Source organism: Amblyomma americanum, chromosome 7 (genome assembly GCF_052857255.1).
Source record: "Amblyomma americanum isolate KBUSLIRL-KWMA chromosome 7, ASM5285725v1, whole genome shotgun sequence".
In the NCBI taxonomy this organism is placed as follows: Eukaryota; Metazoa; Arthropoda; class Arachnida; order Ixodida; family Ixodidae; genus Amblyomma; species Amblyomma americanum.
In genome coordinates, this window is record NC_135503.1 from 4380712 (window position 1) to 4401256 (window position 20545).

Sequence of the window (20545 nt, forward strand, 5' to 3'; positions counted from 1 at the left end):
GCATGGAACACCTGCGCGGGGAGCATGCCTTGCGCATGTAGCAAAACCTTGTTGTCTTCCACTCCAGATGGGTTAAAAAAGCGGGGTCGGTCGTCTCCAAATGCTTCGAGCATAAAAGGAAGGTCCTTGTCTTCTCGTCAGCTTCAGGCTTCACTGTAATTAATTTTCCATAATTAGTCCTCACTTTAGGCAAAACAAAATTATTACGCTGTTGAAACCTAGTAGGATTAGTATTTATAAGCTGATCAGTAACGCCATCAATATGGGCGTGATGGTTAATTAGCTTGTGCATAATTATGGATAAGACCTCCCAGGCACTGCTGCGCTTCTTGAAAACTTCAGGCCTGCACGATAGGCATACGCGATAGGTTTGCCGACTTTGCATACTGACTTAATTTTCCTGCTACTCTCTTCTCCCTTTCATCTGTATATGTCCTCATCGCTTTCCCACGTGAAGAGTAGCAGATGGGTTTATTCTACTGGTTAAACTCCCTGCCTTTCCTTCTCCTCCTCCACCTCCTTGGAAGTGGAGGTATGCGCAAGCTGTCATAAAGAATGTGTTTGGAATAAACTGAATGACATGAGCCTGATGGCTTGATTCTGAAGGCGCTCAAGTCTATCGACGTGTGTGAAATAATAATTTCCCCAGCAAGACAAACAGTACCTAAGGTGGCCATGGATGTACGCATAATATAACGAACGTATGATGTGCTGCTGAAACGTGTTTTGGCTATGATATAAGTGCCGAACTAAACATTATGCATGAGTGATTAAACATGGCGATCAAACTTTAAGTGCTTATCTAGGGTGACGCTCAGAAACTTGGAAGTTTCGGGGATAGGCAGAGCATGGTTATCAAGTATCAGTGATGGCGGAACATTTATGGTTATGAGAGGAGAGTGAAATAACATGAAAGTTCTTTTTGGGCCGGGGTTTCATTTGTAGCATATGTTGTTTTTGTACCACTAGCTAATGTTATTCAGGTCCATTGAAAGTTTATGCTGAAGTGTGGGGGCGTATTTGTGGGAAGTGTAAACGGTTGTATCGTCAACATATAACGCACATTTTGTGGGATTTAGCGCAACTGGTAGATCGTTAATGAACATATTAAGAGCATTAACAGGCTATAGTATTGACCCCTGCGGGACACTTGGCTTACAGCCTGAGGGGTAGAAAAAGTATTATTTATAAGAACAACCTGTTGTCGCTTCCTTGTGTTCAACACAGCTTCCTTCCCCATCCGTTGTTTTTTCTACGCGAATGCAGCAGTTTAAGAGCTCATCTCATATATATTTACAAGGGTTGCTTCATGCAGAGGCGAGAGGTAGTTTTCTCGCAAGTGCTGGTTCTTGTGGCATGTTGTGATTGCAAAACCTCTCCAGAAACTGCTTCAGTTTTCCCCATCGCAGCCACTAAGGCCTCGCATAAGTCAGCGTAGAAACCATTCTTCCTTACAGCTTTCTCTCACGAACTCCCAGGAGGCTGAGGGCTCCCGGCGGGTTTTACCTGGTTCTTTTCGTAAGGAGTCCAGGAAAAAACATGGACGTCGCTTACAGAAGACATAAAAAATTGATTATTTTACCAACTGTAAACAGGCCAAGATAGCCTGGAGCTCGAACCACTAAGCTTTTGGGGAATAACGTCATATGAGAGCAATTGGTTGTTTTTGACGAACACACGGACACCATCCTAGACTTACAGTCGGACGCGATGAAATAGACAGATGCCTGTACTTGGTAGGACGCGATGAAGTGAACAGATGCGACCAAACGTGGGTCGTGTGGCGGTGACCGTATACCGAATGGCCGCAGATGAACGCTTCTCAATTCTCGGGTAACTGCAATGATGCCAATAAACTAGGCAATCATTTACGAATGTTACGGCTGCAGCTTTCCAATGGGGCGTGCTACTGCCTGAGTCTAGCCAAATGTAGTTTCATGAAGCACGGGTGGGGGGGGGGGGGGGGGGGGGGGGGACGCAGAGAAAGAAAATAGGGCGGAGGACGAAGTGTGGGTGAACCTGTAGGCCGCTTCATTCAGAACGCAGCGCCATCCGGCAGTTTACCACTTCACTGCAGCCACATGTTTCCGCCGCAGTGGAATGGCAGCGGACGACAGAGGCAGGAAAGTATTTGTTTCGCAATTTTCAGCTGACGTGGTTGGAGCACTTTTAGTCAAAATCGGGCATTTTTAGGCACTCACATCAAAAAACACGCATATATAGGCACGATAAAAACTGCATTGAACGTTTTATCAACACTTAACTCGTACTTATATATGAAATGGTGCGGCTGAGGAAATAGGCGTTTGCCTAAAATCCGGTCTCTACTAATTACCTTCTAACCAGCGCAAGATACACCCCAAAACTGCTGGTCGCAACTTGAGTCAGCCATGAATCGGCGGTCGAACCGTCAACCAGCAGATTGGTGGGAGTCGACGCCGTTTACCACGGAAACGGGCACGCGCTACTCTGGGCCACGCTCCAAACGAACACGCGCCCTTCGCGTTCTCGCAGTGACGAGCAGACGCGGGAGAGGACGCCGAGCAAGCGTTGCACCACTCGGGAGTTTGCGATAGTTCAGAGGCTTTGTGTTCGTCCAGCTTTTCTCACTGTATCGCAAAATAATGCTGCGCTCAGATTTCACGTTAGGGAGCATAGTGCGATTGTTGGCAAGCTTTTTTTTTTTTAAGACCCCTGTTGCTGTCCGTACATGCAACTGGAGTTAATTGTGCGAAACTGCATTCACATTATGATCCATAGCGCAGCAACAAAACAGGGGACAAACACGAGCCCTTGTGTTTGTCCCCTGTTTTGTTGCTGCGCTATGGATCATGACGAATACCCACTAGCCCGAACCATCACCCTGCATTCACAGATGGCCGCTGTTCTCCTGTTCCAGTGCGACACTCCCGCGCCTTCCCTCCTTCGCTTCACACCAGCTGCTCCGTACAACTCGTTCGGAGAGGCCTACAGGTGTGCGCAGGCGCTGAGAGAGTGCTGCGCCGAGTTGTGCTCCTGCAACGGGGCGTCGACCTACAACAATGGCCGCTAGCAGCGACGCCCAGCCGTCCATCCAACAGCATCGCCGACCAGAAGAGGGCTCCCCTCAAACCGTCGGCCGAAGAGAAGAATGCAGGATCGCCAGACGAAACAAAACGCACGGGGCAAAGCATGCAGGCTCCGCAAACGCATCCACCGTTGAAAAGCTCGCAAGTGAGCCGTTCTCTAGAGAAAATAGGATAGGTAACATAGTACGGTTCCGGACAAGTGATAATTAGTGTATAATTTTTTCCTTTCCCATGAGCGTCGAGTGAATCCATGAAGCGAACTTCTCGCAAAACGTGAACTCTTAAGACACGGCACACCGGCGGCCGAGTATCAAACCCATTAGGAACGAGGCCTTCCAGCCATTGCACAGCGCAGTACTTCGAACACCAAGATAGATCGAGAATTTTTGTACCCCTGAAACTCAAATTTAATTCACGAAAGGGCTATTGTGGATTTACACGTAGTGCTCACTGAGCAGCACCATACAAATCGGTGGAAGGCAGGAGTGGTTGGTAAAGAGCATTCGCACAAGCACATTTGCTGTACGGCCCAGCGGCTACTTCGCCTTTGTTTCAAAAGCCAGCGTACATCGAGCAAGTCTTAAGCCGCCAACGCCTGGAGCGTGTACCTGGCACTTCAGGGAAGCAGCAAACCTTAACATTTAGCGCTTGCAAACGAAGACGAACATGAAGAAGGCAACAAGTGCTGGTGTTTATTCATTGCGTGAACTGCTTTCTATACACAGTGGGCACTGGAAAAAACCGTCGGTGTTAATTTTTTTCACCGCCCGGTAAACTCGCCAAGCTGTGCAAGATGACGAATCCCTATGCCGCAAAGAAGAAACGGGCACTGCCATGCGGTGAATGCTATGTGTGCTATATATGCTATATATGCTATATATATATATACCGGCCGGTGTGTAAATGAGAGACTCAGGGAACGTAACAAACACCCGGAGAACCGTAAAGGAAACCTCGCCGAACACTGTTTGCAGTGCGAACCGGGTGGGTTTCATCCCGTGCTTAAAGAATGCAAGGCCATAAGACGGGACAAAGAGCAACTTACTCGTGAGATTGTTGAAGACAGAAACATGGGAAAACTGGAAGAAAATTGCGTTCGTGTTCCTTCTGTATCGCTCTCAGGGAAAGAGCTCGCTTTCTTTGAGGGTGGAAATCAACGTTAAGTTGTTAATTTGTTTGTGACTTGCAGAGCGATAACCGGTCTGGTATTTATGCGTTTTTCTAGCACCCACGTTGTATAAAAAGCGGTTCACTCAATGAGTAAACACCAGTTGAAAGTTAGTGCACGTGTTGTCTTCTTCATGCTCGCATGCAAGCGCTGAAAGTTTTGTCTTAAATGGATACTGAGGACAAACCGCCTTTTAATGAATATCCTCAATAAAAAGGGGGCTTTTACGGCCATAAGAGACCACAACGTGGAAGACAGGTAACGCCACCACACGCAGTTTTCCTCAAATAAATCCCATGACGCCTAGAGCAGTCTTCGTTTTGTGTGTGTGTGTGTGTGTGTGTGTGTGTGTGTGTGTGTGTGTGTGTGTGTGTGTGTGTGTGTGTGTGTGTGTGTGTGTGTGTGTGTGTGTGTGTGTGTGTGTGTGTGTGTGTGTGTGTGTGTGTGTGTGTGTGTGTGTGTGTGCGTGTGCGTGTGCGTGTGCGTGTGCGTGTGCGTGTGCGTGTGCGTGTGCGTGTGTGTGTGTGTGTGTGTGTGTGTGTGTGTGTGTGTGTGTGTGTGTGTGTGTGTGTGTGTGTGTGTGTGTGTGTGTGTGTGTTTGCGAATCACTGTTTACGCCGCACTGCCATCCATTTCCGGCCGGTGATGACGAAGTGCACTGGACGCCCTTACGTCACGATCACGGTGCTGGGGTCACTTTAAGTGCAATTTCTCAGTCATAATTAGGTGCCGAACCAAGAGCCTCGAAAAGAGCCAACATTGGAAGTAGTAGTCCTCGACCGGAACAAGCCTTGTTCGCGTAATGTGCAGACAGGTCAGGGGTGCATGTCAGGTGCCTGTCATGTACCTTGCGAGGTGGGGGTGGTATATCAGGTCCCCTTCTAATGCGGTGGCAGGTGTGTCAACAAACGTCTAATGGAGCATGAGAACACAAGAAAAAATTATCCCCTTTCCCACACAGGCTCCCACTGCGTGTCACTTCTTACGTCTTGTCTCTGTTGGCGCTTCTTTTCTTAGTAAGCATGAGAAGGATTGCGCAGAAAAGGTGACCTCCTTGCCCAGTCCACTTTTCGATGCAAGTAGAGCAAATGCGTTCCTGATTACAAGAACACGCGCGTTCATCCTGTTCCGGCGCAGCTATAAACTAACACGCGAGGTAATGGAAGCCTTCTATATTCACCACAAGAGCACGGTGTGTATCAGCAGCCCTTCCAGCACGTTATCTGAGAGGGAATTGAGTTATCTGACCTACCACGTGCCTTCCAGATAACTTTTGTGGTCTTGATATGTCCTGCATATATACGCCTTTCTTTCTTCAATAAAAAAACCAGCTGATAGTCAGCGCTTGTTCTTTCGTCTCGAGTGCCGTTCTTGTTGCGCTGTGAGCAAAATGATGAGCACCTACGGGCACCCACCGGTAAAAATGCATCTCTGACACACGAGCCTTCCCACACCCACCCTACACAAGCTCTACCCACCGCTCACCCTGTCACCTCACCCTTGAGGAGCCCACGCAGAAGATCAATAAGGAAATTTAAACCCGATCCATTAGACTGATGTGGAGGAAATGCGACAGCATACGTCTCTCACTCGCCAATCTGTTCCCATTCTGATTCTAGTCCGATTCCGATATAGAAAGCAATACGTCTTTTCCTCTAACGGTTTCTTTCTACCCACCACATTTTGTCATCTCTCGTTGCTTGTGAACTCCGGCTGTGGTAACCACGCAGAAAGTGTCACACTGATAGATCGCAGAGGGCCCTGCAGCGATTAAGCGATGCGCCACTGCACCGGCTGTTTCAAATGCAGTCACCGGTGGAGCTTGTGAGACCCAGGCTGCTCTTCCCGAGCAATGCGGTAAGTAATCGCTTCCGCAAGCCTCATGTTTCATTTCATTTCATTTATTTTCTCCTTAAGGGCCCAAGGGCATTACATAAGGGGAGGCGAATTAACATGATGTATATTTCTTGAACATGGAAAAAGGCGAAGAGAAAGATACAAAATAACAACGAAAGCAGTCAAGAACAAGAAAAAACAAAAGTACAGTAAAAATGCAGAAATACATCTAAGTGAAATAACAGCAAACAAGCAAGAGCAAGAGAAACAAAAATTACACTAAGGCACAGAAATGCAACTAAGCGAAGTAACAAAAGAATACAAAGGGTGCAGTCTATTCAGGATGGTTGAAGTTATAGCTTATTACGAAACTGATTTCTATCTGTGCATTCGACTATGTATGCGGGTATGGAATTCTACAAGACTATTGCATGAGGGAAAAATGAGCTATTCTTTGCAAGGGTGCGGGTAGAAATTCCTGCTATAGAGACTGGCTGTGGCTTAAACGGGAACATCTTCTTAGTGGAGTTGTTAGTAGCTCATGTCTGGACCGTGGGTGATAATAAAATATGTGAAGGAGGCACAAACGAGATATGATGCGCGGCGTGATGCGAGGGACGGCAAGTCGAGGTCTCCTTTTATTGAGGTGACGCTGGAATGTCTTGAATAGTTCTAGGTGATAAATCGTGCTGCGCGGTCTTGAATGACTTCACTTAAGGTTTGCGGCGAGGTATGACGGGTTCCAGATGGCTGACGCGTATTCAAGCTTTGGTCTGATGAACGTGAGATATGCTAGTTTTTTAATGTGTGGGGATGAGTCGCTGAGACTACGCCGCAAGTAGCCCAGAACGCGTGAGGCTTCGGAGCAAATGGTTTCGATATGTGCAATCCATGATAGGGATGGTGTCATGTGCAGGCCGAGACATTTGTATGATGATGCGTAGGTAATGGTAGTAGAGATGAAGTCGTAGGTAGTCTTAATCTGGTTGTGAAGGCGGGAAAATGCCATGACTTTACATTTGGCTGTGTTTAAAGGCATGAGCCATGTTTCACACCAAATTGAGATAGCGTTTAGGTCTTGTTGGAGGGTGCACGTGTCGTCTTGGTTAGTTAAGGCGCGGTATACGACGCAATCATCGGCGAAGAATCCCAGTTTAGATTTGACGTTGGAAGGCAGGTCATTGATGTAAATTAGGAACAGTAATGGGGACAACACGGCACCCTAAGGGACACCGCGGATGTAACGCTCGAGAGAGGAGATGTACGATTGTTAGCGCATGTAAACTGAACACGTCCCAAGTAGTGCTCTAACCATGATAACGGTTTTTGTGTTAAACCGGTTGCACAGATACTTCTTCGGGAGGCTATCTAATTTGCACGCAAACCTGCTGTTGTCAGAGTTATTTTCTTATCATTTTCATTTTTCCTGAGTGATTCTTCGCCTCCCTCTTTTTCCGAGGAAGGCTCAGAGGAGATGGAGGCAGGTGGAGAGAGAGAGACACAAATCCGTCGACATAGCCGTGGTTTCAAGGAACGGGCTGGCGACACGTAAGGATCGTGGGCAACATCTCACTCACTCCTTGTCTTGTGAAGAAAGACTAATGCCCTTACGTCGCACGGTGTCTGCTTTTCTTCTGTCGATGGTATACGCATTGTTCTTTGCTGCAGTCAGGAGGAAGATGGTAGCTGAGCGCCAAGCAACGATACATAAGTTGGTTTGCTATGGCTGCATCCTACAGCACGTTTGTATTGTTGCGCATGGCTCCGCAGACGTGTATGCTGAGGGCGTCAGGTGTGTAGCGAGCGGTCAGAGACTACTTAGATCCGATGACAAACAAAACATAAGCACGAAATAAACAGACGATTGAATGCAAAGAGAAAATGCAGCACAGAGATGCAGGGCACGGCTATGAAGCCGGTGCAATTAAATATTTGAGGGGACACTTAAGTTCCGCCTATGCTGCTCGGCTGCTGACCCGAAAGACGCGGGTTCGATCCAGGTCGTGGCGGTTACATTTCAATCGAAGCGAATTGCTAGAACCCCCGTGTAGTGTGCGATGTCAGTGCACGTTAAAGAACCCCAGGTGGTCGAAACTATCCGGAGCCCTCCACTACGGCGTCCCCATTGCCTTGGTCACTTTTTAAAGCCCATAAACCAGACCAAACCTTGAGGGCATGAAGCGATAGCGTAATGGGTTAATTCCCATATGCGCAGAAGGCCATTCTCTTATCTACAGTCGTAGATCCCTTTGAGCGGTGCAACGGCTAAGCGATTCGCCACTGCTCTGCGATGGCTCCCAGCGGTGAGCCTTGTGCGGCCATGGTTGATGTTCCCGAGCGACCAATTATTTACGTAACTGCCACGGTGGACAGTTTGCTTACTACCCGTTGGGCAGGTTGCGATGACTCTGGAAGGTCACGAGACCTACGTGGAGCACTTGCCACCTAGGGCACCACCTGCCAGAGTCATGCTCGTGATTTTTCGCTCACTTCGCCGACGTCGAATTTTCTGGACAACGAGGCCTTTAACGCTATCGCGTTAAAATTGAAATTACAAAACGATTTTACAATTATAATCTTTAATAACAACGCGGAATTTAATTAAAAGTGTGCGCTTTTTAGAAAAGAAGGAAAGCACGAGAGTAGCTGCAAACCCTATAGCTATTCTTTGCCGAGCGAACAGGCTCGATGAGCGAAAACTTCAGCGAAAGATGAAGACTTCGCACTTCCGAAGCTATCTTTTCACGCCATATGCTGGAATTGTATACCTTTTCATTTTCCAAGGTCGTGGCAATTTGGAAAGTTAGGTTTCTCGTTCGACTGGTTATACGAGGGATGCTCGGACCTTCCGAAAAAGAGATTAGTGCCACCGCCAGAGTATACAGCTGCACTAGAGCACTGCGAAGCAAGCCAGCGTAACATCAGCATCGAGTTGCAGATTCCGTAACGTCGAACTTGAGTACGACACTGAAAAACGCAGGCGATAAATGATCGACACCGCCATGCCAAGGGTTGTACATTCATCCGTCGTTTTTTTGCCCGGTTTTGACGCTCTGCGTTCTTCCCAGCAGCGCATCGGCAGCTGTGGAGAGCGGCCGGGCAGGAGAGAGCGCAGGGAGAGAGGGAATAATCAGAGGTGAGCGCGCGCGCCTGTGACCCCGGCCGCGCCCCCGGGGCCGGCGGGTCTTTGACCCGGCGAGGGCGTCCGGCCGCGCGTCCCGGCCGGGTCGTCGACCCCGGCCCAGGAGCCGTCGACCCCGACCGCGCCGTGGCCCCTGCGCAAGCCCCGGGTCGACCCGATTCCGCTTCCGTCGACTGTATCACAGGGAGGGGGGAGCAGGTGCTCCCTCACCCTTCCCTCGACGGCCCTGGGTCGCCGGTGGTGCGGCCAGCATGGGGAAGGAGGCGCCGGTGACCAGGCCAGACCGTATAAGCAGGGCCGCGTGCCGGCGCTGGGTGATGCAACGACCGTGCTGTTTGGCTGGTACACAGAGTACGTTGCACCGGTGTTTCCGGCTCACAAGCTCTGACCCCTTTGCAACTCTCGCCGCCTCTGCGCACCGTCTATTGGCGCCCATGAAGTAATCTACACGCACTGATACCAGATATTCGCATTCGCTGATACCAGGCGAATGCCCTTTTCAAAGTTCTTCTCTCTCTCTCTCTCTCTCTTTTTTTTTTTATTCAGCGCCGCTTGAAATGCTGTTCAGTTTCGCTGCCCATCAGGCCGACAGCGAGTGTGATCACTCATGTGCGATGGGTTCGTCATTTCGTAATCGCAATTTGGCTCAACGGAGGAAGCCTTTAAACCAGAAGCTATCGTCAGTCGCCGCTCCAGCGTGCTCAACTCAGACGTACACGAGCAGTGTCCATCCTTGGCGCGGAGCCTTTATTTATTCTTTTCGCGTATCGCCACTCTCATCATTCGGGTGTGAAATGCGTGGTTGCAGCTATGACCGATGGGAATATTTCGGATTGCTTGAGCGATGAATACTACTTTTTGAAAGTCTGTTTTTTGCTAAATGCAAAGTGACAGAAAATAAAATGTTAGGACGCGGAATGACTGGTCGCCTCGCTACTAACAGGAAGCCATAGAACTTCATTTTCTTTCTTTTTTTCCCCCACTGATCGCAAACCCTTCGTGCTTGATGTCTTCGGTGGCTGACGCTACCACACGTTCAAGGCTCGGGCCTTTGACCGAAAAGCACCTCGTTCAGCCCAGAACTCCACAGTCGGATGCATTTGTCTGCAGTGAAGCTTCGCCCATGGACCTTCAGGACCACCGCACAGAATTCATCCACTACAAAGAAGTAGCCTGTCGTTAAAACGCTTCTTGTTACCTAAACAAGAATGTAACCACGAGACGAAATCGTAAGTTCGAGAATTTTGATGCCTCTGGCTCTTGAACAAGCAAACGTTAAAAAGCTGATTTTGTTTACTGTGGAGACTGATCAGCGGAGTAGCACAGGACGCCGCGGAGCGTGGCCCATGGTTACCAAGTGCTGTTTTATATTATTATTATTATTATTATTATTATTATTATTATTATTATTATTATTATTATTATTATTATTATTATTATTATTATTATTATTATCCTACTATAGCTCATTTCATGCCACACTATGCGCTCTCAAGAGCCTGGCATGACGGCGTGGGCAAGACTGCCCCCATGAGTGTTCGGATTTCGCCGCGCGCAGGTACGCGCACGACTGCGAAAGCGAAAGTGGGCGTCCTTTCCCTTCCTCCTAGGAGAGGAGGCTGCGCGGCCTCTCAGCATCCGGACGCGAGAAGAGGCTCCTGCAACGAGAGCGAGGCGGAGGTTCACATCCGGGAAAGAGAGACGAGGATCGCCTTCGCTCTTTCCTAGCCCTCTTTTTCTCGCGCAGAGAGGAGGTCGGGGAAGAGAAAAGGTCGGTCGCGAATCGGCGGGTCGCGCCTGCGTGTGTCAGAGATGTGGCACGGCGGCGGGGGGAGCCCGCTCTGCCCTGCCGGCGCAGCAGCAAGCAGCACAGCTGAGGGGATGCCTCGACGTCTCCTAGAGACACCCCCCAGTTTTATGCCGCGTGTTGGACTCGTCCGCAGCGAAGTTTGCTTGCCCCCTCGTCGAGTATCGAGAGTGAAAAGGGAAGATACACACTAAAGAAAAGGCGCAGTGTATCTTTCCTGAGGGAGAGGGTCGCCGGCGGTGGGAAGAGGCGTTCGAGAGGCCCTCCCTTAATTGTGCTCGCAAGCCAGCCTGCCGCTCTCACCAGAGAGGACGAGGTGCCTGTCGGGGACCGTCGACGATCGTGCAGTTTTGTCCTAGTGTGCGTGCGGCAGTGGGCTAGAGCAGTGCATAGTAAATTAAAAGCGGTGGCCCTTAACGAATGGCCAGAAAGCATGAAAGGCTGCATGCTCTTTTTTTTTATCCACTTTAAATGCGAACGCAATAAATGGCTCATCGGCTACTCATCCGGAGTACCCGGGTTCGAAGCCGACCTCAAAGGCGCCCGTGTGCTGTGCGATGACAGTGAACGTTAAAGGTCTCCAGGTGGTCAAAATTATTCCGGAGCCCTCCACTACGGCACCTCTTTCTCTCTTTCTTCAGGTGTCCGCCGAGATGCGAGACAGATACTGCGCCATTTCCTTTCCCCAATAGCCAATTTTCATTTTTTTTTTTCATTTTCAACGAAACCCAATGTCCAGAAAAAAACGGCGTCGGAAACCCATGCGACCAGGCAAAGGAAAAATAAATTTCCTAACGAAGGTGCGGGGAACTGACCCCAGGACTTTCAGATTCCGAGGTCAGTATGTAACCATGGGCCACAAGACCGCGTTGCTTCTTGGCGAACCTCTAGTGTATGTGTTGCCTTACAACTGTGTGCTAATGAGTAGGTCTGTCATTAGAAACGAAGGGAAAAAATAATAAGGAAATGAAAATTTTAAACACCCATGCTTTCGCATTAAAAGCACGTGAGCTCTCCGTAACTTTCTTCACACTAATACCCGGAGAAGAGGGTCGTTCTCCCTGTTCGGGCTAATGTGCCGTAGGATCTCCTCCGGCATCTCTTTTTTTTTTATTTTACCCGGTCGGCATGGCGCCTTACTAATTCTAAAGGGACCGCCGGACTTTACACCGGGCCCAGCACTCACTATAACGAAAAACTTACGCTGTCTATCAGCCGCGGTGGCGCAGCGGCTGCGGAGTGAATCCCGGCCACGGAGGCTGCATTTTGGTTTGGACCAAGTGGAAAAATGCATGTGTACAGAGCAACGACAGTAACCCTTGCAGAACCTCGTGCATGCGAAACTGACCTGGAGTCCCTGCACTAAATCCTTTCATTCCCTGCCTTGCCTCACGGCGCCAACGTAAAGTGAGACAGCGTCTTTCCTTTCCTCAAAACCCCGCACACCGTGGTTAAGGCAGCTGCGGTTACCCTTAACTATAGTTAGCCGCGCTAACACGGAAAGCCAAACGGTAGTTAGGCCACTAAGCGCAGCACAGGGCGACAGCTGTGGCGGTCAGCCGCCAAGTCCGAGAGGAACTCCGCGAGGACATCTTGTTATTTTCATAAAATTAACACCACCACCCCCGCGAGACACAACAGATCTAAAAATAAGCTTTGTATAGGAATACGCCGTTACTGAAGTAATTTAGGTGGACTGCAGTAAGCGGCTGAAAATGCGTTGAAAGTTATAATGGGTAAGTGGGGTACGGAAGCTAACAATCGAGAACATTATGGTCCCTCTGGATGCACTTTTATCTAATTTTCTGCTCTCGTCAGTTCTTCAGCGTCGAATCATTCATGTCCAGGCACTCTCCCTGCAGCATATGCTGGGCGGCTTCACTCGGTGGGCGATCTTACTGGAGGGGGGGAGTCGGGCAGCAGTGCGCTCACCGCCGGAGGTTGGCGTGCCGGTGTGAGCGACTGGGGCAGTGGAAGGCGGTCAAACGGGGCCCGCTCTGTGCCGTCCCAGTAGCGCGGTCGAGTCACCGAAAAGAAAGCTCACGACCGCGATACCCACATCGACGCCCCGAAATGGAAACCCGGTCGCTCTATTTTCTTCCCCCCGCTCCGGCGCCTTTGTTCGCGGCCGCCCTCGTTTGCCGCACCGGTCACCCAGAAAACAAGCGAGGCTTTTATTTTCGAAACCAGCACGGATGCATGCGGCCCGGACGCGCCGAGGGCCGCTGCGCGATGTCACCGAGGGGATGGGAGGGCCGCCGCTGTCCACAGCTGCAGAACCAGTAGGCCCAGCACCGAGTGTCTCTGGATCTATAAACCAGCTCACAGGAACCAGATGAATGAGGTCTTTCGCAGAAAGATAATGAAATGAGGAAGTTAACACTGTCCCAGAAGTTCGCCATATTTCACAATGTATTGCTGAATGATAATGTATTTTGAAAGAACGGCCAGGGGTAGGAAACTTCCGTATATACACCACTGACCATCAAATACAGACGTCAGCGCCAATTCCTTCCATTGCGGCCGGAGGGAAGCCAAATGGAGCGTCGTACTGTTGTCATGACAACGGCATCCAGCAGAAAAAAACCTCCTCCCCGAGCGAGACTGGAACCGCCACCGTCGATTGAAGAGCAGCTTGGTATCCCGGACACTCGGACAATTCGGCCACAGCCGTGTCCTTACAGCGCTATGCGTGCGCAAGAGTCATTCAGAGGCAACAGTTCTCCCGTCGCGAGGTGCGCTGAAGTAGTCGGAAATCAGCCAGAGTCTCCTACGCACCATGGAACGGCTGCGCTGCGCATAAAGGAAACCAACAGTCGTTGAAAGCAAGTTTTTTTTTTATTCGTGGTGTTGATCAGTGGGAAATTAGTTGTGTTATCATCATTATACCTGAAAGATGACTGATTAGAAAGAGAAAGAATAAAAAGTCCGGCAGAGACATTCAAGGCTGTGTGGGAAGGCGTAAGCACGCCCGCTCAATTTGTGAACGCAGTCGCTGCGCAGGTGGCCATTATTCTACCTCTGCATGCCCCTACGTATCCGCCGCCTTCTGACCCGCGCGCTAACTTCGTTAAGGCAGTCGCCCCCCTACCGCGACTCAAGGGTTTGCCGCTATAGCTAGTGGGTTTAATGGGTCTTTCTCTAATTAACACTCATAGATCCCTGGGAGTCCTGGCGCAGTGGTGGAGCTGTCAAGCAGTGCGCGCCACTGCCCGGCGATGGCTCCCAGCGGTGGCATTTGTGCGATCTGCGTTAAATCCAAGATTGGTTAAATTAATGATGGCTCTCCCCACTCCAACGAAACGACCACAGTTGTCCCGAGCAACGTCACGTGTCTGCTCATTAATTTCACCGCCACCTGGCAGGTTGCGTGGGGACTCCATCTTTTATGGGTACCATCGAGGGCTAACACACGCGCACAGACGGGTTTTCGCTCAATGGGACAAGTAAGGTTTACGGCTTAAAAACAGACACTTCTGTCGGCGGGGTCCGAACCATCGACCTCCGCACATCGCGTACGGTGCTCTACCGACTACGTTTCTGCGGCTGTTTAACCTTCTAGTTTCGAGTGCAAAAAACAAAAATATTTCGCTGCGCTTTCCTTGGTTCCAGTGAATGTTAACTTCTTTCATGTGTGTGTCATAACGAGCAGCGCATTTCCCTACCATTTTCTGGTCAATGGCTACGCCTTATAATAAACTGCACAACTCCAACCAAAAATTACCACAAAAGGCTCCTTCTGGAATCCTGGCATATCGAAACCACCCCGAACAAGATCAACCGCACAAAAGGAAACCTGCTCCCAGTATATGCCCAGGGACTTCGCTCTTCAACTCAACGAAAAAAAGTCGCCATTCACCACCTCCCTGCAGTGCGCCAGCGTGACTAACAGCCTACCCCCCCCCCCCCCCTCCTCTCCATACTTAAAAGAGGCTAGCTACTGCCCTCAGTCAATACCACCTAGATAAGTCTAGGTGGTATTGCCTCAGTCACCCCTGATGAAGGAGCCGAGTAGGCTTCGAAACGCTGGGTTAAAGTTAAAATTTTTGGTTGGAGTTGTGCAGTTTATTATAAGCCTTCACACCCAACCAGACAGGCAAATCTGTCAAAATGTTCAGTTTTCAATGGCTACGCCCCAAGTCGTCCTATCGCTTGCAAAGATCTTCGAGCAAGCTGTCCAACGGTCCGAGCAAAGAAATAACTTTCCCAGACAAGAGATCGGCGGAACAACGTCAGAGAGGATTTGTGTGCAGCATTCTGCTTCAGTCGGCCGCACCAGAGTCCCGCCGCTCCGCGCGGTCGGTGCGCTGTCCTCCAAGCGGCCGTCCTCATTGGAGGGAGCGGAGTGACGTCACGGAGCGGGATCAAGAACCTCGGCCAAACGGGTCGGTGCTCTCGGTAGCGAAAGTGAAAGCTGGGTTCAATGTCAAGCCGCGCTGGAATGTGGGCCGCCGCGCTTCCTGGAGTGACCGGCGGGCGAGAGAGTGCTTCCGGCAGCACTGGGGTGAAAGCACTTGGTCGTCGCTCGGTTCGTTGAACTCGCAGTGCAAAGAAGCGCCTTTCTGTCAACAGGATCAGAGTACACGTTCGACCCCCCCTTTGATGGCCTCCTTTGAAACGGGGGTTGGCTGTTGCCACCAATGCTCGGCTTTTTTCTTATATTTCTTTAACGGCGTTATAAACCGGTCTGTAAATTCCCCACTGTCTTTAAACACACATTTAATCCTACGCTTCCGACCTTATGTCACCTCTCTGCTTTTGGACCACCAATCTCCCAATCGTTTTCTCCTAGCTTCCACCGGAGATTAATTCACATGATCACTGTTATCTGTAAACCCTAGGGCCTCAGTGATAGTGACTGTGCCTGCATCGACGTCCGGACGGATACCATTATGACGGCGCCCCCTAGCGCCACACAGCGATCTGTGGTAGACACGCGCAGCAGCGTAAAGTTACCGCCTCTGCGTGTGCATAGGCTGCAGGGTGGCCGGGCCAGCTGTTCGGGGTTCACGGGGAGGAAATGAAGCGCGGACAGACAGTAAACGAACGCACAGAAGCCTTTTTTCGTGCTGTGTTTTCCAAACGATCTTTATTGAGCTGGTTCAGCTACATCAGTTTATGATGGGGAGCTGTAGACCGCAGCAATAATAATAATAATAATAATAATAATAATAATAATAATAATAATAATAATAATAATAATAATAAACAAAGCGCCCCTAAGTGGGGACGCAGAAACAAAAATTATTTTCGGTAGTCATTCGTAAAATGCAATAAAATATGGCACAAATATGGAAATTCTTCATGATGAATTGGGAGCATGATTCGCTCCCAATTTTTGACAGCACCGAATAAAAGAAAAAGTCAGTTCATAAATTTCTACCGTATATTCCGCCACAATTTTTCGTCACAAGACAGAGGAAGACCCGAGCATCGTGAAAAAAGAGTGAAAATCGAGCAATTGGCTACCTCTTATGCCGCGTAACCCCTTAAGCTGGCTGTTACTGACCGATGCCTTTAAACCTCAAAACCCTAATTGTATTTACAATCAGCGAAAAGGGTTGAAAACAATGACAACGTTAGATTCAGACCCCTACGAATAAATCCTTCCCTGATAACGGTGGCCGTGTTCGGGCCCCCGGCACTATGCGGAGCTCTGGCCACTGAATTTTGTTCGTTGTATTTGTTTTATCATTCTTATGAGGCATCATGCCTAGCCCCTCCCTCCTTTTCGTTGTTGCGCCATGCACCCCACCTCGAGTGCCCTGGTGCCGCCCCTGAGACCACAGTGCTCCTGCGACACACCAAGGGTTCCCCACATGGACCCTGCGAACGAGAATGGCGGGGATTAGTCTCATCGGGAGAAAGAAGCACAGGGAGAGGGGCTCACGACCTGCTCATTCTACCAGCTGCGTCCAGTGTCATCGGCTCAGGTGCATCTCTGGCAAGAGCCAGAAAGTCAGCGTGGTTTTATTGGTGAAATATTGCAAGAAATAGGGAGAGAACAAAGACCAGTTGCCACTGGGAGGTCCGATGACGCGTTCTCCGTCTGCAGCCACGGGCGCAGTGGTGGTGAGGGGTGGCGGATGATTGCATGCATCATCCAGTACACCCTACGAATGGGGAATGAAGAACAGACCGTCGCGGCTTCATACACAAGGCAGCTTCAGACGTGCAGATGACGCGTTTCCTGTTCTCCCGATTTCTCCGCATTTATCTTCGATGCGTACAAGCTGGAAAATTCACCTCCTCACAGAACGGTTCGGCTCGGCTCCCCCACACGCTTTCCTCGGCCTCCTTTTCTGGTGGTCCGCGCATACACCACACACCCTCCGGCCGAGTCCCGGTGTGCGAGAGGAGGGCCTCGAGGTAGAGTCCTTGACCCGGCAAGGCGGGTCAAGTGCGTTACCGGCGTCCGAAGGGTCGCGATGTGGGGCATCCTCAGAGGGGTCCGCCCAGCCCAAGGTCATCGGGGCGGCTTGGCCCTCCTCGAGGTCGCCTTCTCCGTGCCAGCCGCGTGTTCGAGGTCGCACTGTGTCCTTGACTCGGCGAGGCAAGCCGCCGAAGCCTGCATGCAAGGGTGAACGCCAATGCAGGCGGCACACACGGTTTTCCCACTTCTGGCCTTACACCACCACCGATCAGACTAAAATCCGTGGTGCCGGCTATAATTTTGGAAAACAAGCTCCTCGAATAACGGATTTTCACAGTGCTTTACAGGAATTGGGGGAATTTGTGACGGTTCATGAGGCTGCTTTTATGCGACTCGTCATTCTGCTCGCTTTTACTGCGACGAAAGGACGACGTCCAGCCGGTCCACCGAGTTTGTGTGACGCTTGACCTTTAAGCTGACCTTGGAAAAACCTAGCGCAGCAACAGTCCATGTAGAGATGGTCATGTTCGGGCGTCCGTAACTTTGCAGGTGCGCATCACCATTGGCACCAGTGTGAGAGAAAGTGTGTCGTGTTCGTCTCGTGTTTGGGCACCTTCTCTCGCGCTGCTCCTGTAATTCCGGCACTCATTGCACGGATTATGAAGGACGAGGGTCATCGCTCTGTGGGCCAGGTGGAGGAGTTCATTTTGTGGGCTGAACTAGACAAGCCGGAAATGAGTAAGCGTGTGCACTGCAGAGGTTAAGGAGAGAACAGGCCCGGCAGCGTCCGAGCAGGGGTGGGAAAGCGGGAGCGACCCGGTGACCGCGAGCGGAATCGAGGCGCATTGTTGTCCGCGAGGAGGTCGTCGGGGAGCGAATCTGGATCAGGGCGAGCGGTCGCCGGCCAAGGCTGCCGGTCGGCCGAGCGCCTTTCGGGGTCGCCGGGAGAAGCCGTTGGGTGCGGCACCCGACCGAACGGAGGATTCGTTCGAAACCGGGACGCCGTGAGAAGGTGGCAGCGAAGGCGGCGCTGAGGGCGCGGCGGAAAGAGGCGACGAACTGAATAAAGAAGCCTGGGAAGGCTCGCCTCCGCAACCTCCGACAGTCTCCGTTCCTTTAGCAGAAAGCGACGACAGGGAGGGGCCGAAGTTGCTTTATTGAAAACCACCCGTTTTTCTTCTTTCTTGCTCAACCGTCGCGCTCTATACACGCATTGCATTTCACCACGAGGTTCCTTTCACCGGCCATCCGAATTTGCTGTGAGGTTCTCTTGCAGGCGCAAGCAATCGCGTTAGGTATAAATAATTTGGAAGTTCTCTGTCACTCTTACAGATTAAACGAGGATATTGGGACACTGATGCAAACTAGAAAGCCACAGCCGGTGTAGGCAGCGTAACATTATGTAACATAATCGCGAGAAGCATCCCTGGGGAAATAACATCGCTGCAATCACTATTCACTTCTTTCGCAGCCTAATGGAACTTCGATCTGATTAGGCCTTTTCACAATGAGGCGATCATATTCCTTTACTCAAGGCTAATGAGTACAGTTCAGTCTCTGAAAGTGGAAAAGAGGTGCACTGCGCTCAGCCGCAGTGCCCCTGCACAGGAACACTTCTAAAAACTTGCTCGCGAATTGTATTTGAGCAAGCAACTACAGTAATAGTCTGCTTCCACCAATCACAACACACCCATCAACGCCATATCAGCTGCCTGTCGACAGGCAGGTCATAAAGTTTTCTATGTAACCGTTGGCCGTTAAGGCTAACGCGCTCGATTCCAAGTGAAGGGAAGCGTAGCAGCGGGCGGCAGAAAGTTAGGTGGGTGCATAGGCGTCCAATTTGGAGGGGAGAAGACCTGGGGGGGGGGGGGGGGGGGATAAACGACAGCCTGTCTCTTTTAGAGCTCAACAGCTACTTCACGACCAACGCTGCCAAAGCCATCACTGAAGCCTTGACCTCGAATAATAATAAATGCAACAAACATTGCCGCAGCGGCACCAACAGGTCAGCTCCAGTGGCCACTGCACGGGAGCACTATGCTACCGCCGCGGCCGATCACGCCTGGTGTATCGCCCGACGTGCCAACGACCCAGAAAAGCAAAACCATGGGCCAATCAGGCTAAACACACGCATTCGCACGTCTACTCGGTTTAAGTACGTTAAAATCTCCTCCAGCCCCTCCTCTTGTCCCCCTCGCAGTCGGCTTATGATAGGGGTGGGGTGGGGTTAAGAAATTTGCGCGGATAAGGTGGCCGCGCTTCGGGAGAGGCCTTTGTCCTGCAGTGGGCCTAGTCAGGCTGATGATTATTATGTTTGGCTGGAAACAATGAGGTAAAAGCTCGATGACATACTGTCGCTCCAGTTTTTTTCTTAAGGAGATTGCACAGTTGCTCGCAGAATCTCGTTTGGACGAAAGCTTTGTCTCTACAAAAGGCTTCTTGTGGACCTCATGCGCAAAAACAGGAAGAATAGGAGACACTTTAACAACTGCCCATCTTTTTTTTTTTTTTTCAAAGAGCATTCCGCAGTTTTTACGCGTTCATTTCATCCCTGAAATGAGCATAGACTGCTAATATATTCAAATTCAGCGCCATATTTTGATGTTGCAAGAGTTTTCCGCCAGATGGCGATGCCAGCAAAAAGGAAGCAAGCTTGTCAGGCGCCTAGAAAGCTAATATTTTCCGTCTACTAGCCGTCAACGCCTTGCTGCTAAACATTTCAAAATCTCTATTAGCCACAAAAAACAAAGAAATAAAAATACACACTACTCAAAGTTACCGCTATTGTTTTGTAGATCCTCAACAAACCGAACGCACAGTTGTTCTTGTGGTGTAGTGGTTATCACATCCGCCTAACACGCGGAAGGTCCCAGGTTCGATCCCTGGCAAGAACACATTTTTTTTTCTCGCATTTTATTTGTAAAACACCTACAGGGAAGCAAAAAAAAGAACGCAAAACGACTGTTCCTGCCAGCGGAAGGTCCCAGGTTCGATCCCTGGCAAGAACACATTTTTTTTTTCTCGCATTTCATTTGTAAAACACCTACAGGGAAGCAAAAAAAAAGAACGCAAAACGACTGTTCCTGCCAGGGATCGAACATGGGACCTTCCGCGTGTGAGGCGGATGTGATAACCACTACACCACAAGAAC

The 20545-nt window shown here is 50.2% G+C and overlaps 1 protein-coding gene and 2 non-coding genes across 3 annotated transcripts in view; 2 read left to right on the forward strand and 1 right to left on the reverse strand.

Annotated features, from left to right (window-relative positions):
- LOC144096912 (kynureninase-like) overlaps nt 1–3912 on the forward strand; it is a 28063-nt gene extending 24151 nt beyond the window's left edge. Inside the window, exon 12 of the mRNA XM_077629728.1 lies at nt 2900–3912. Coding sequence (XP_077485854.1) covers nt 2900–3052 — 153 coding nt within the window. The 3' untranslated portion in view covers nt 3053–3912. The remainder of the gene's footprint in view (nt 1–2899) is intronic.
- Nucleotides 3913–20215: 16303 nt separating this feature from the next.
- On the forward strand, nt 20216–20288 carry TRNAV-AAC (transfer RNA valine (anticodon AAC)). Its single transcript has one exon. It is a non-coding gene; the product is annotated as a tRNA-Val (tRNA).
- Nucleotides 20289–20472: 184 nt separating this feature from the next.
- On the reverse strand, nt 20473–20545 carry TRNAV-CAC (transfer RNA valine (anticodon CAC)). Its single transcript has one exon. It is a non-coding gene; the product is annotated as a tRNA-Val (tRNA).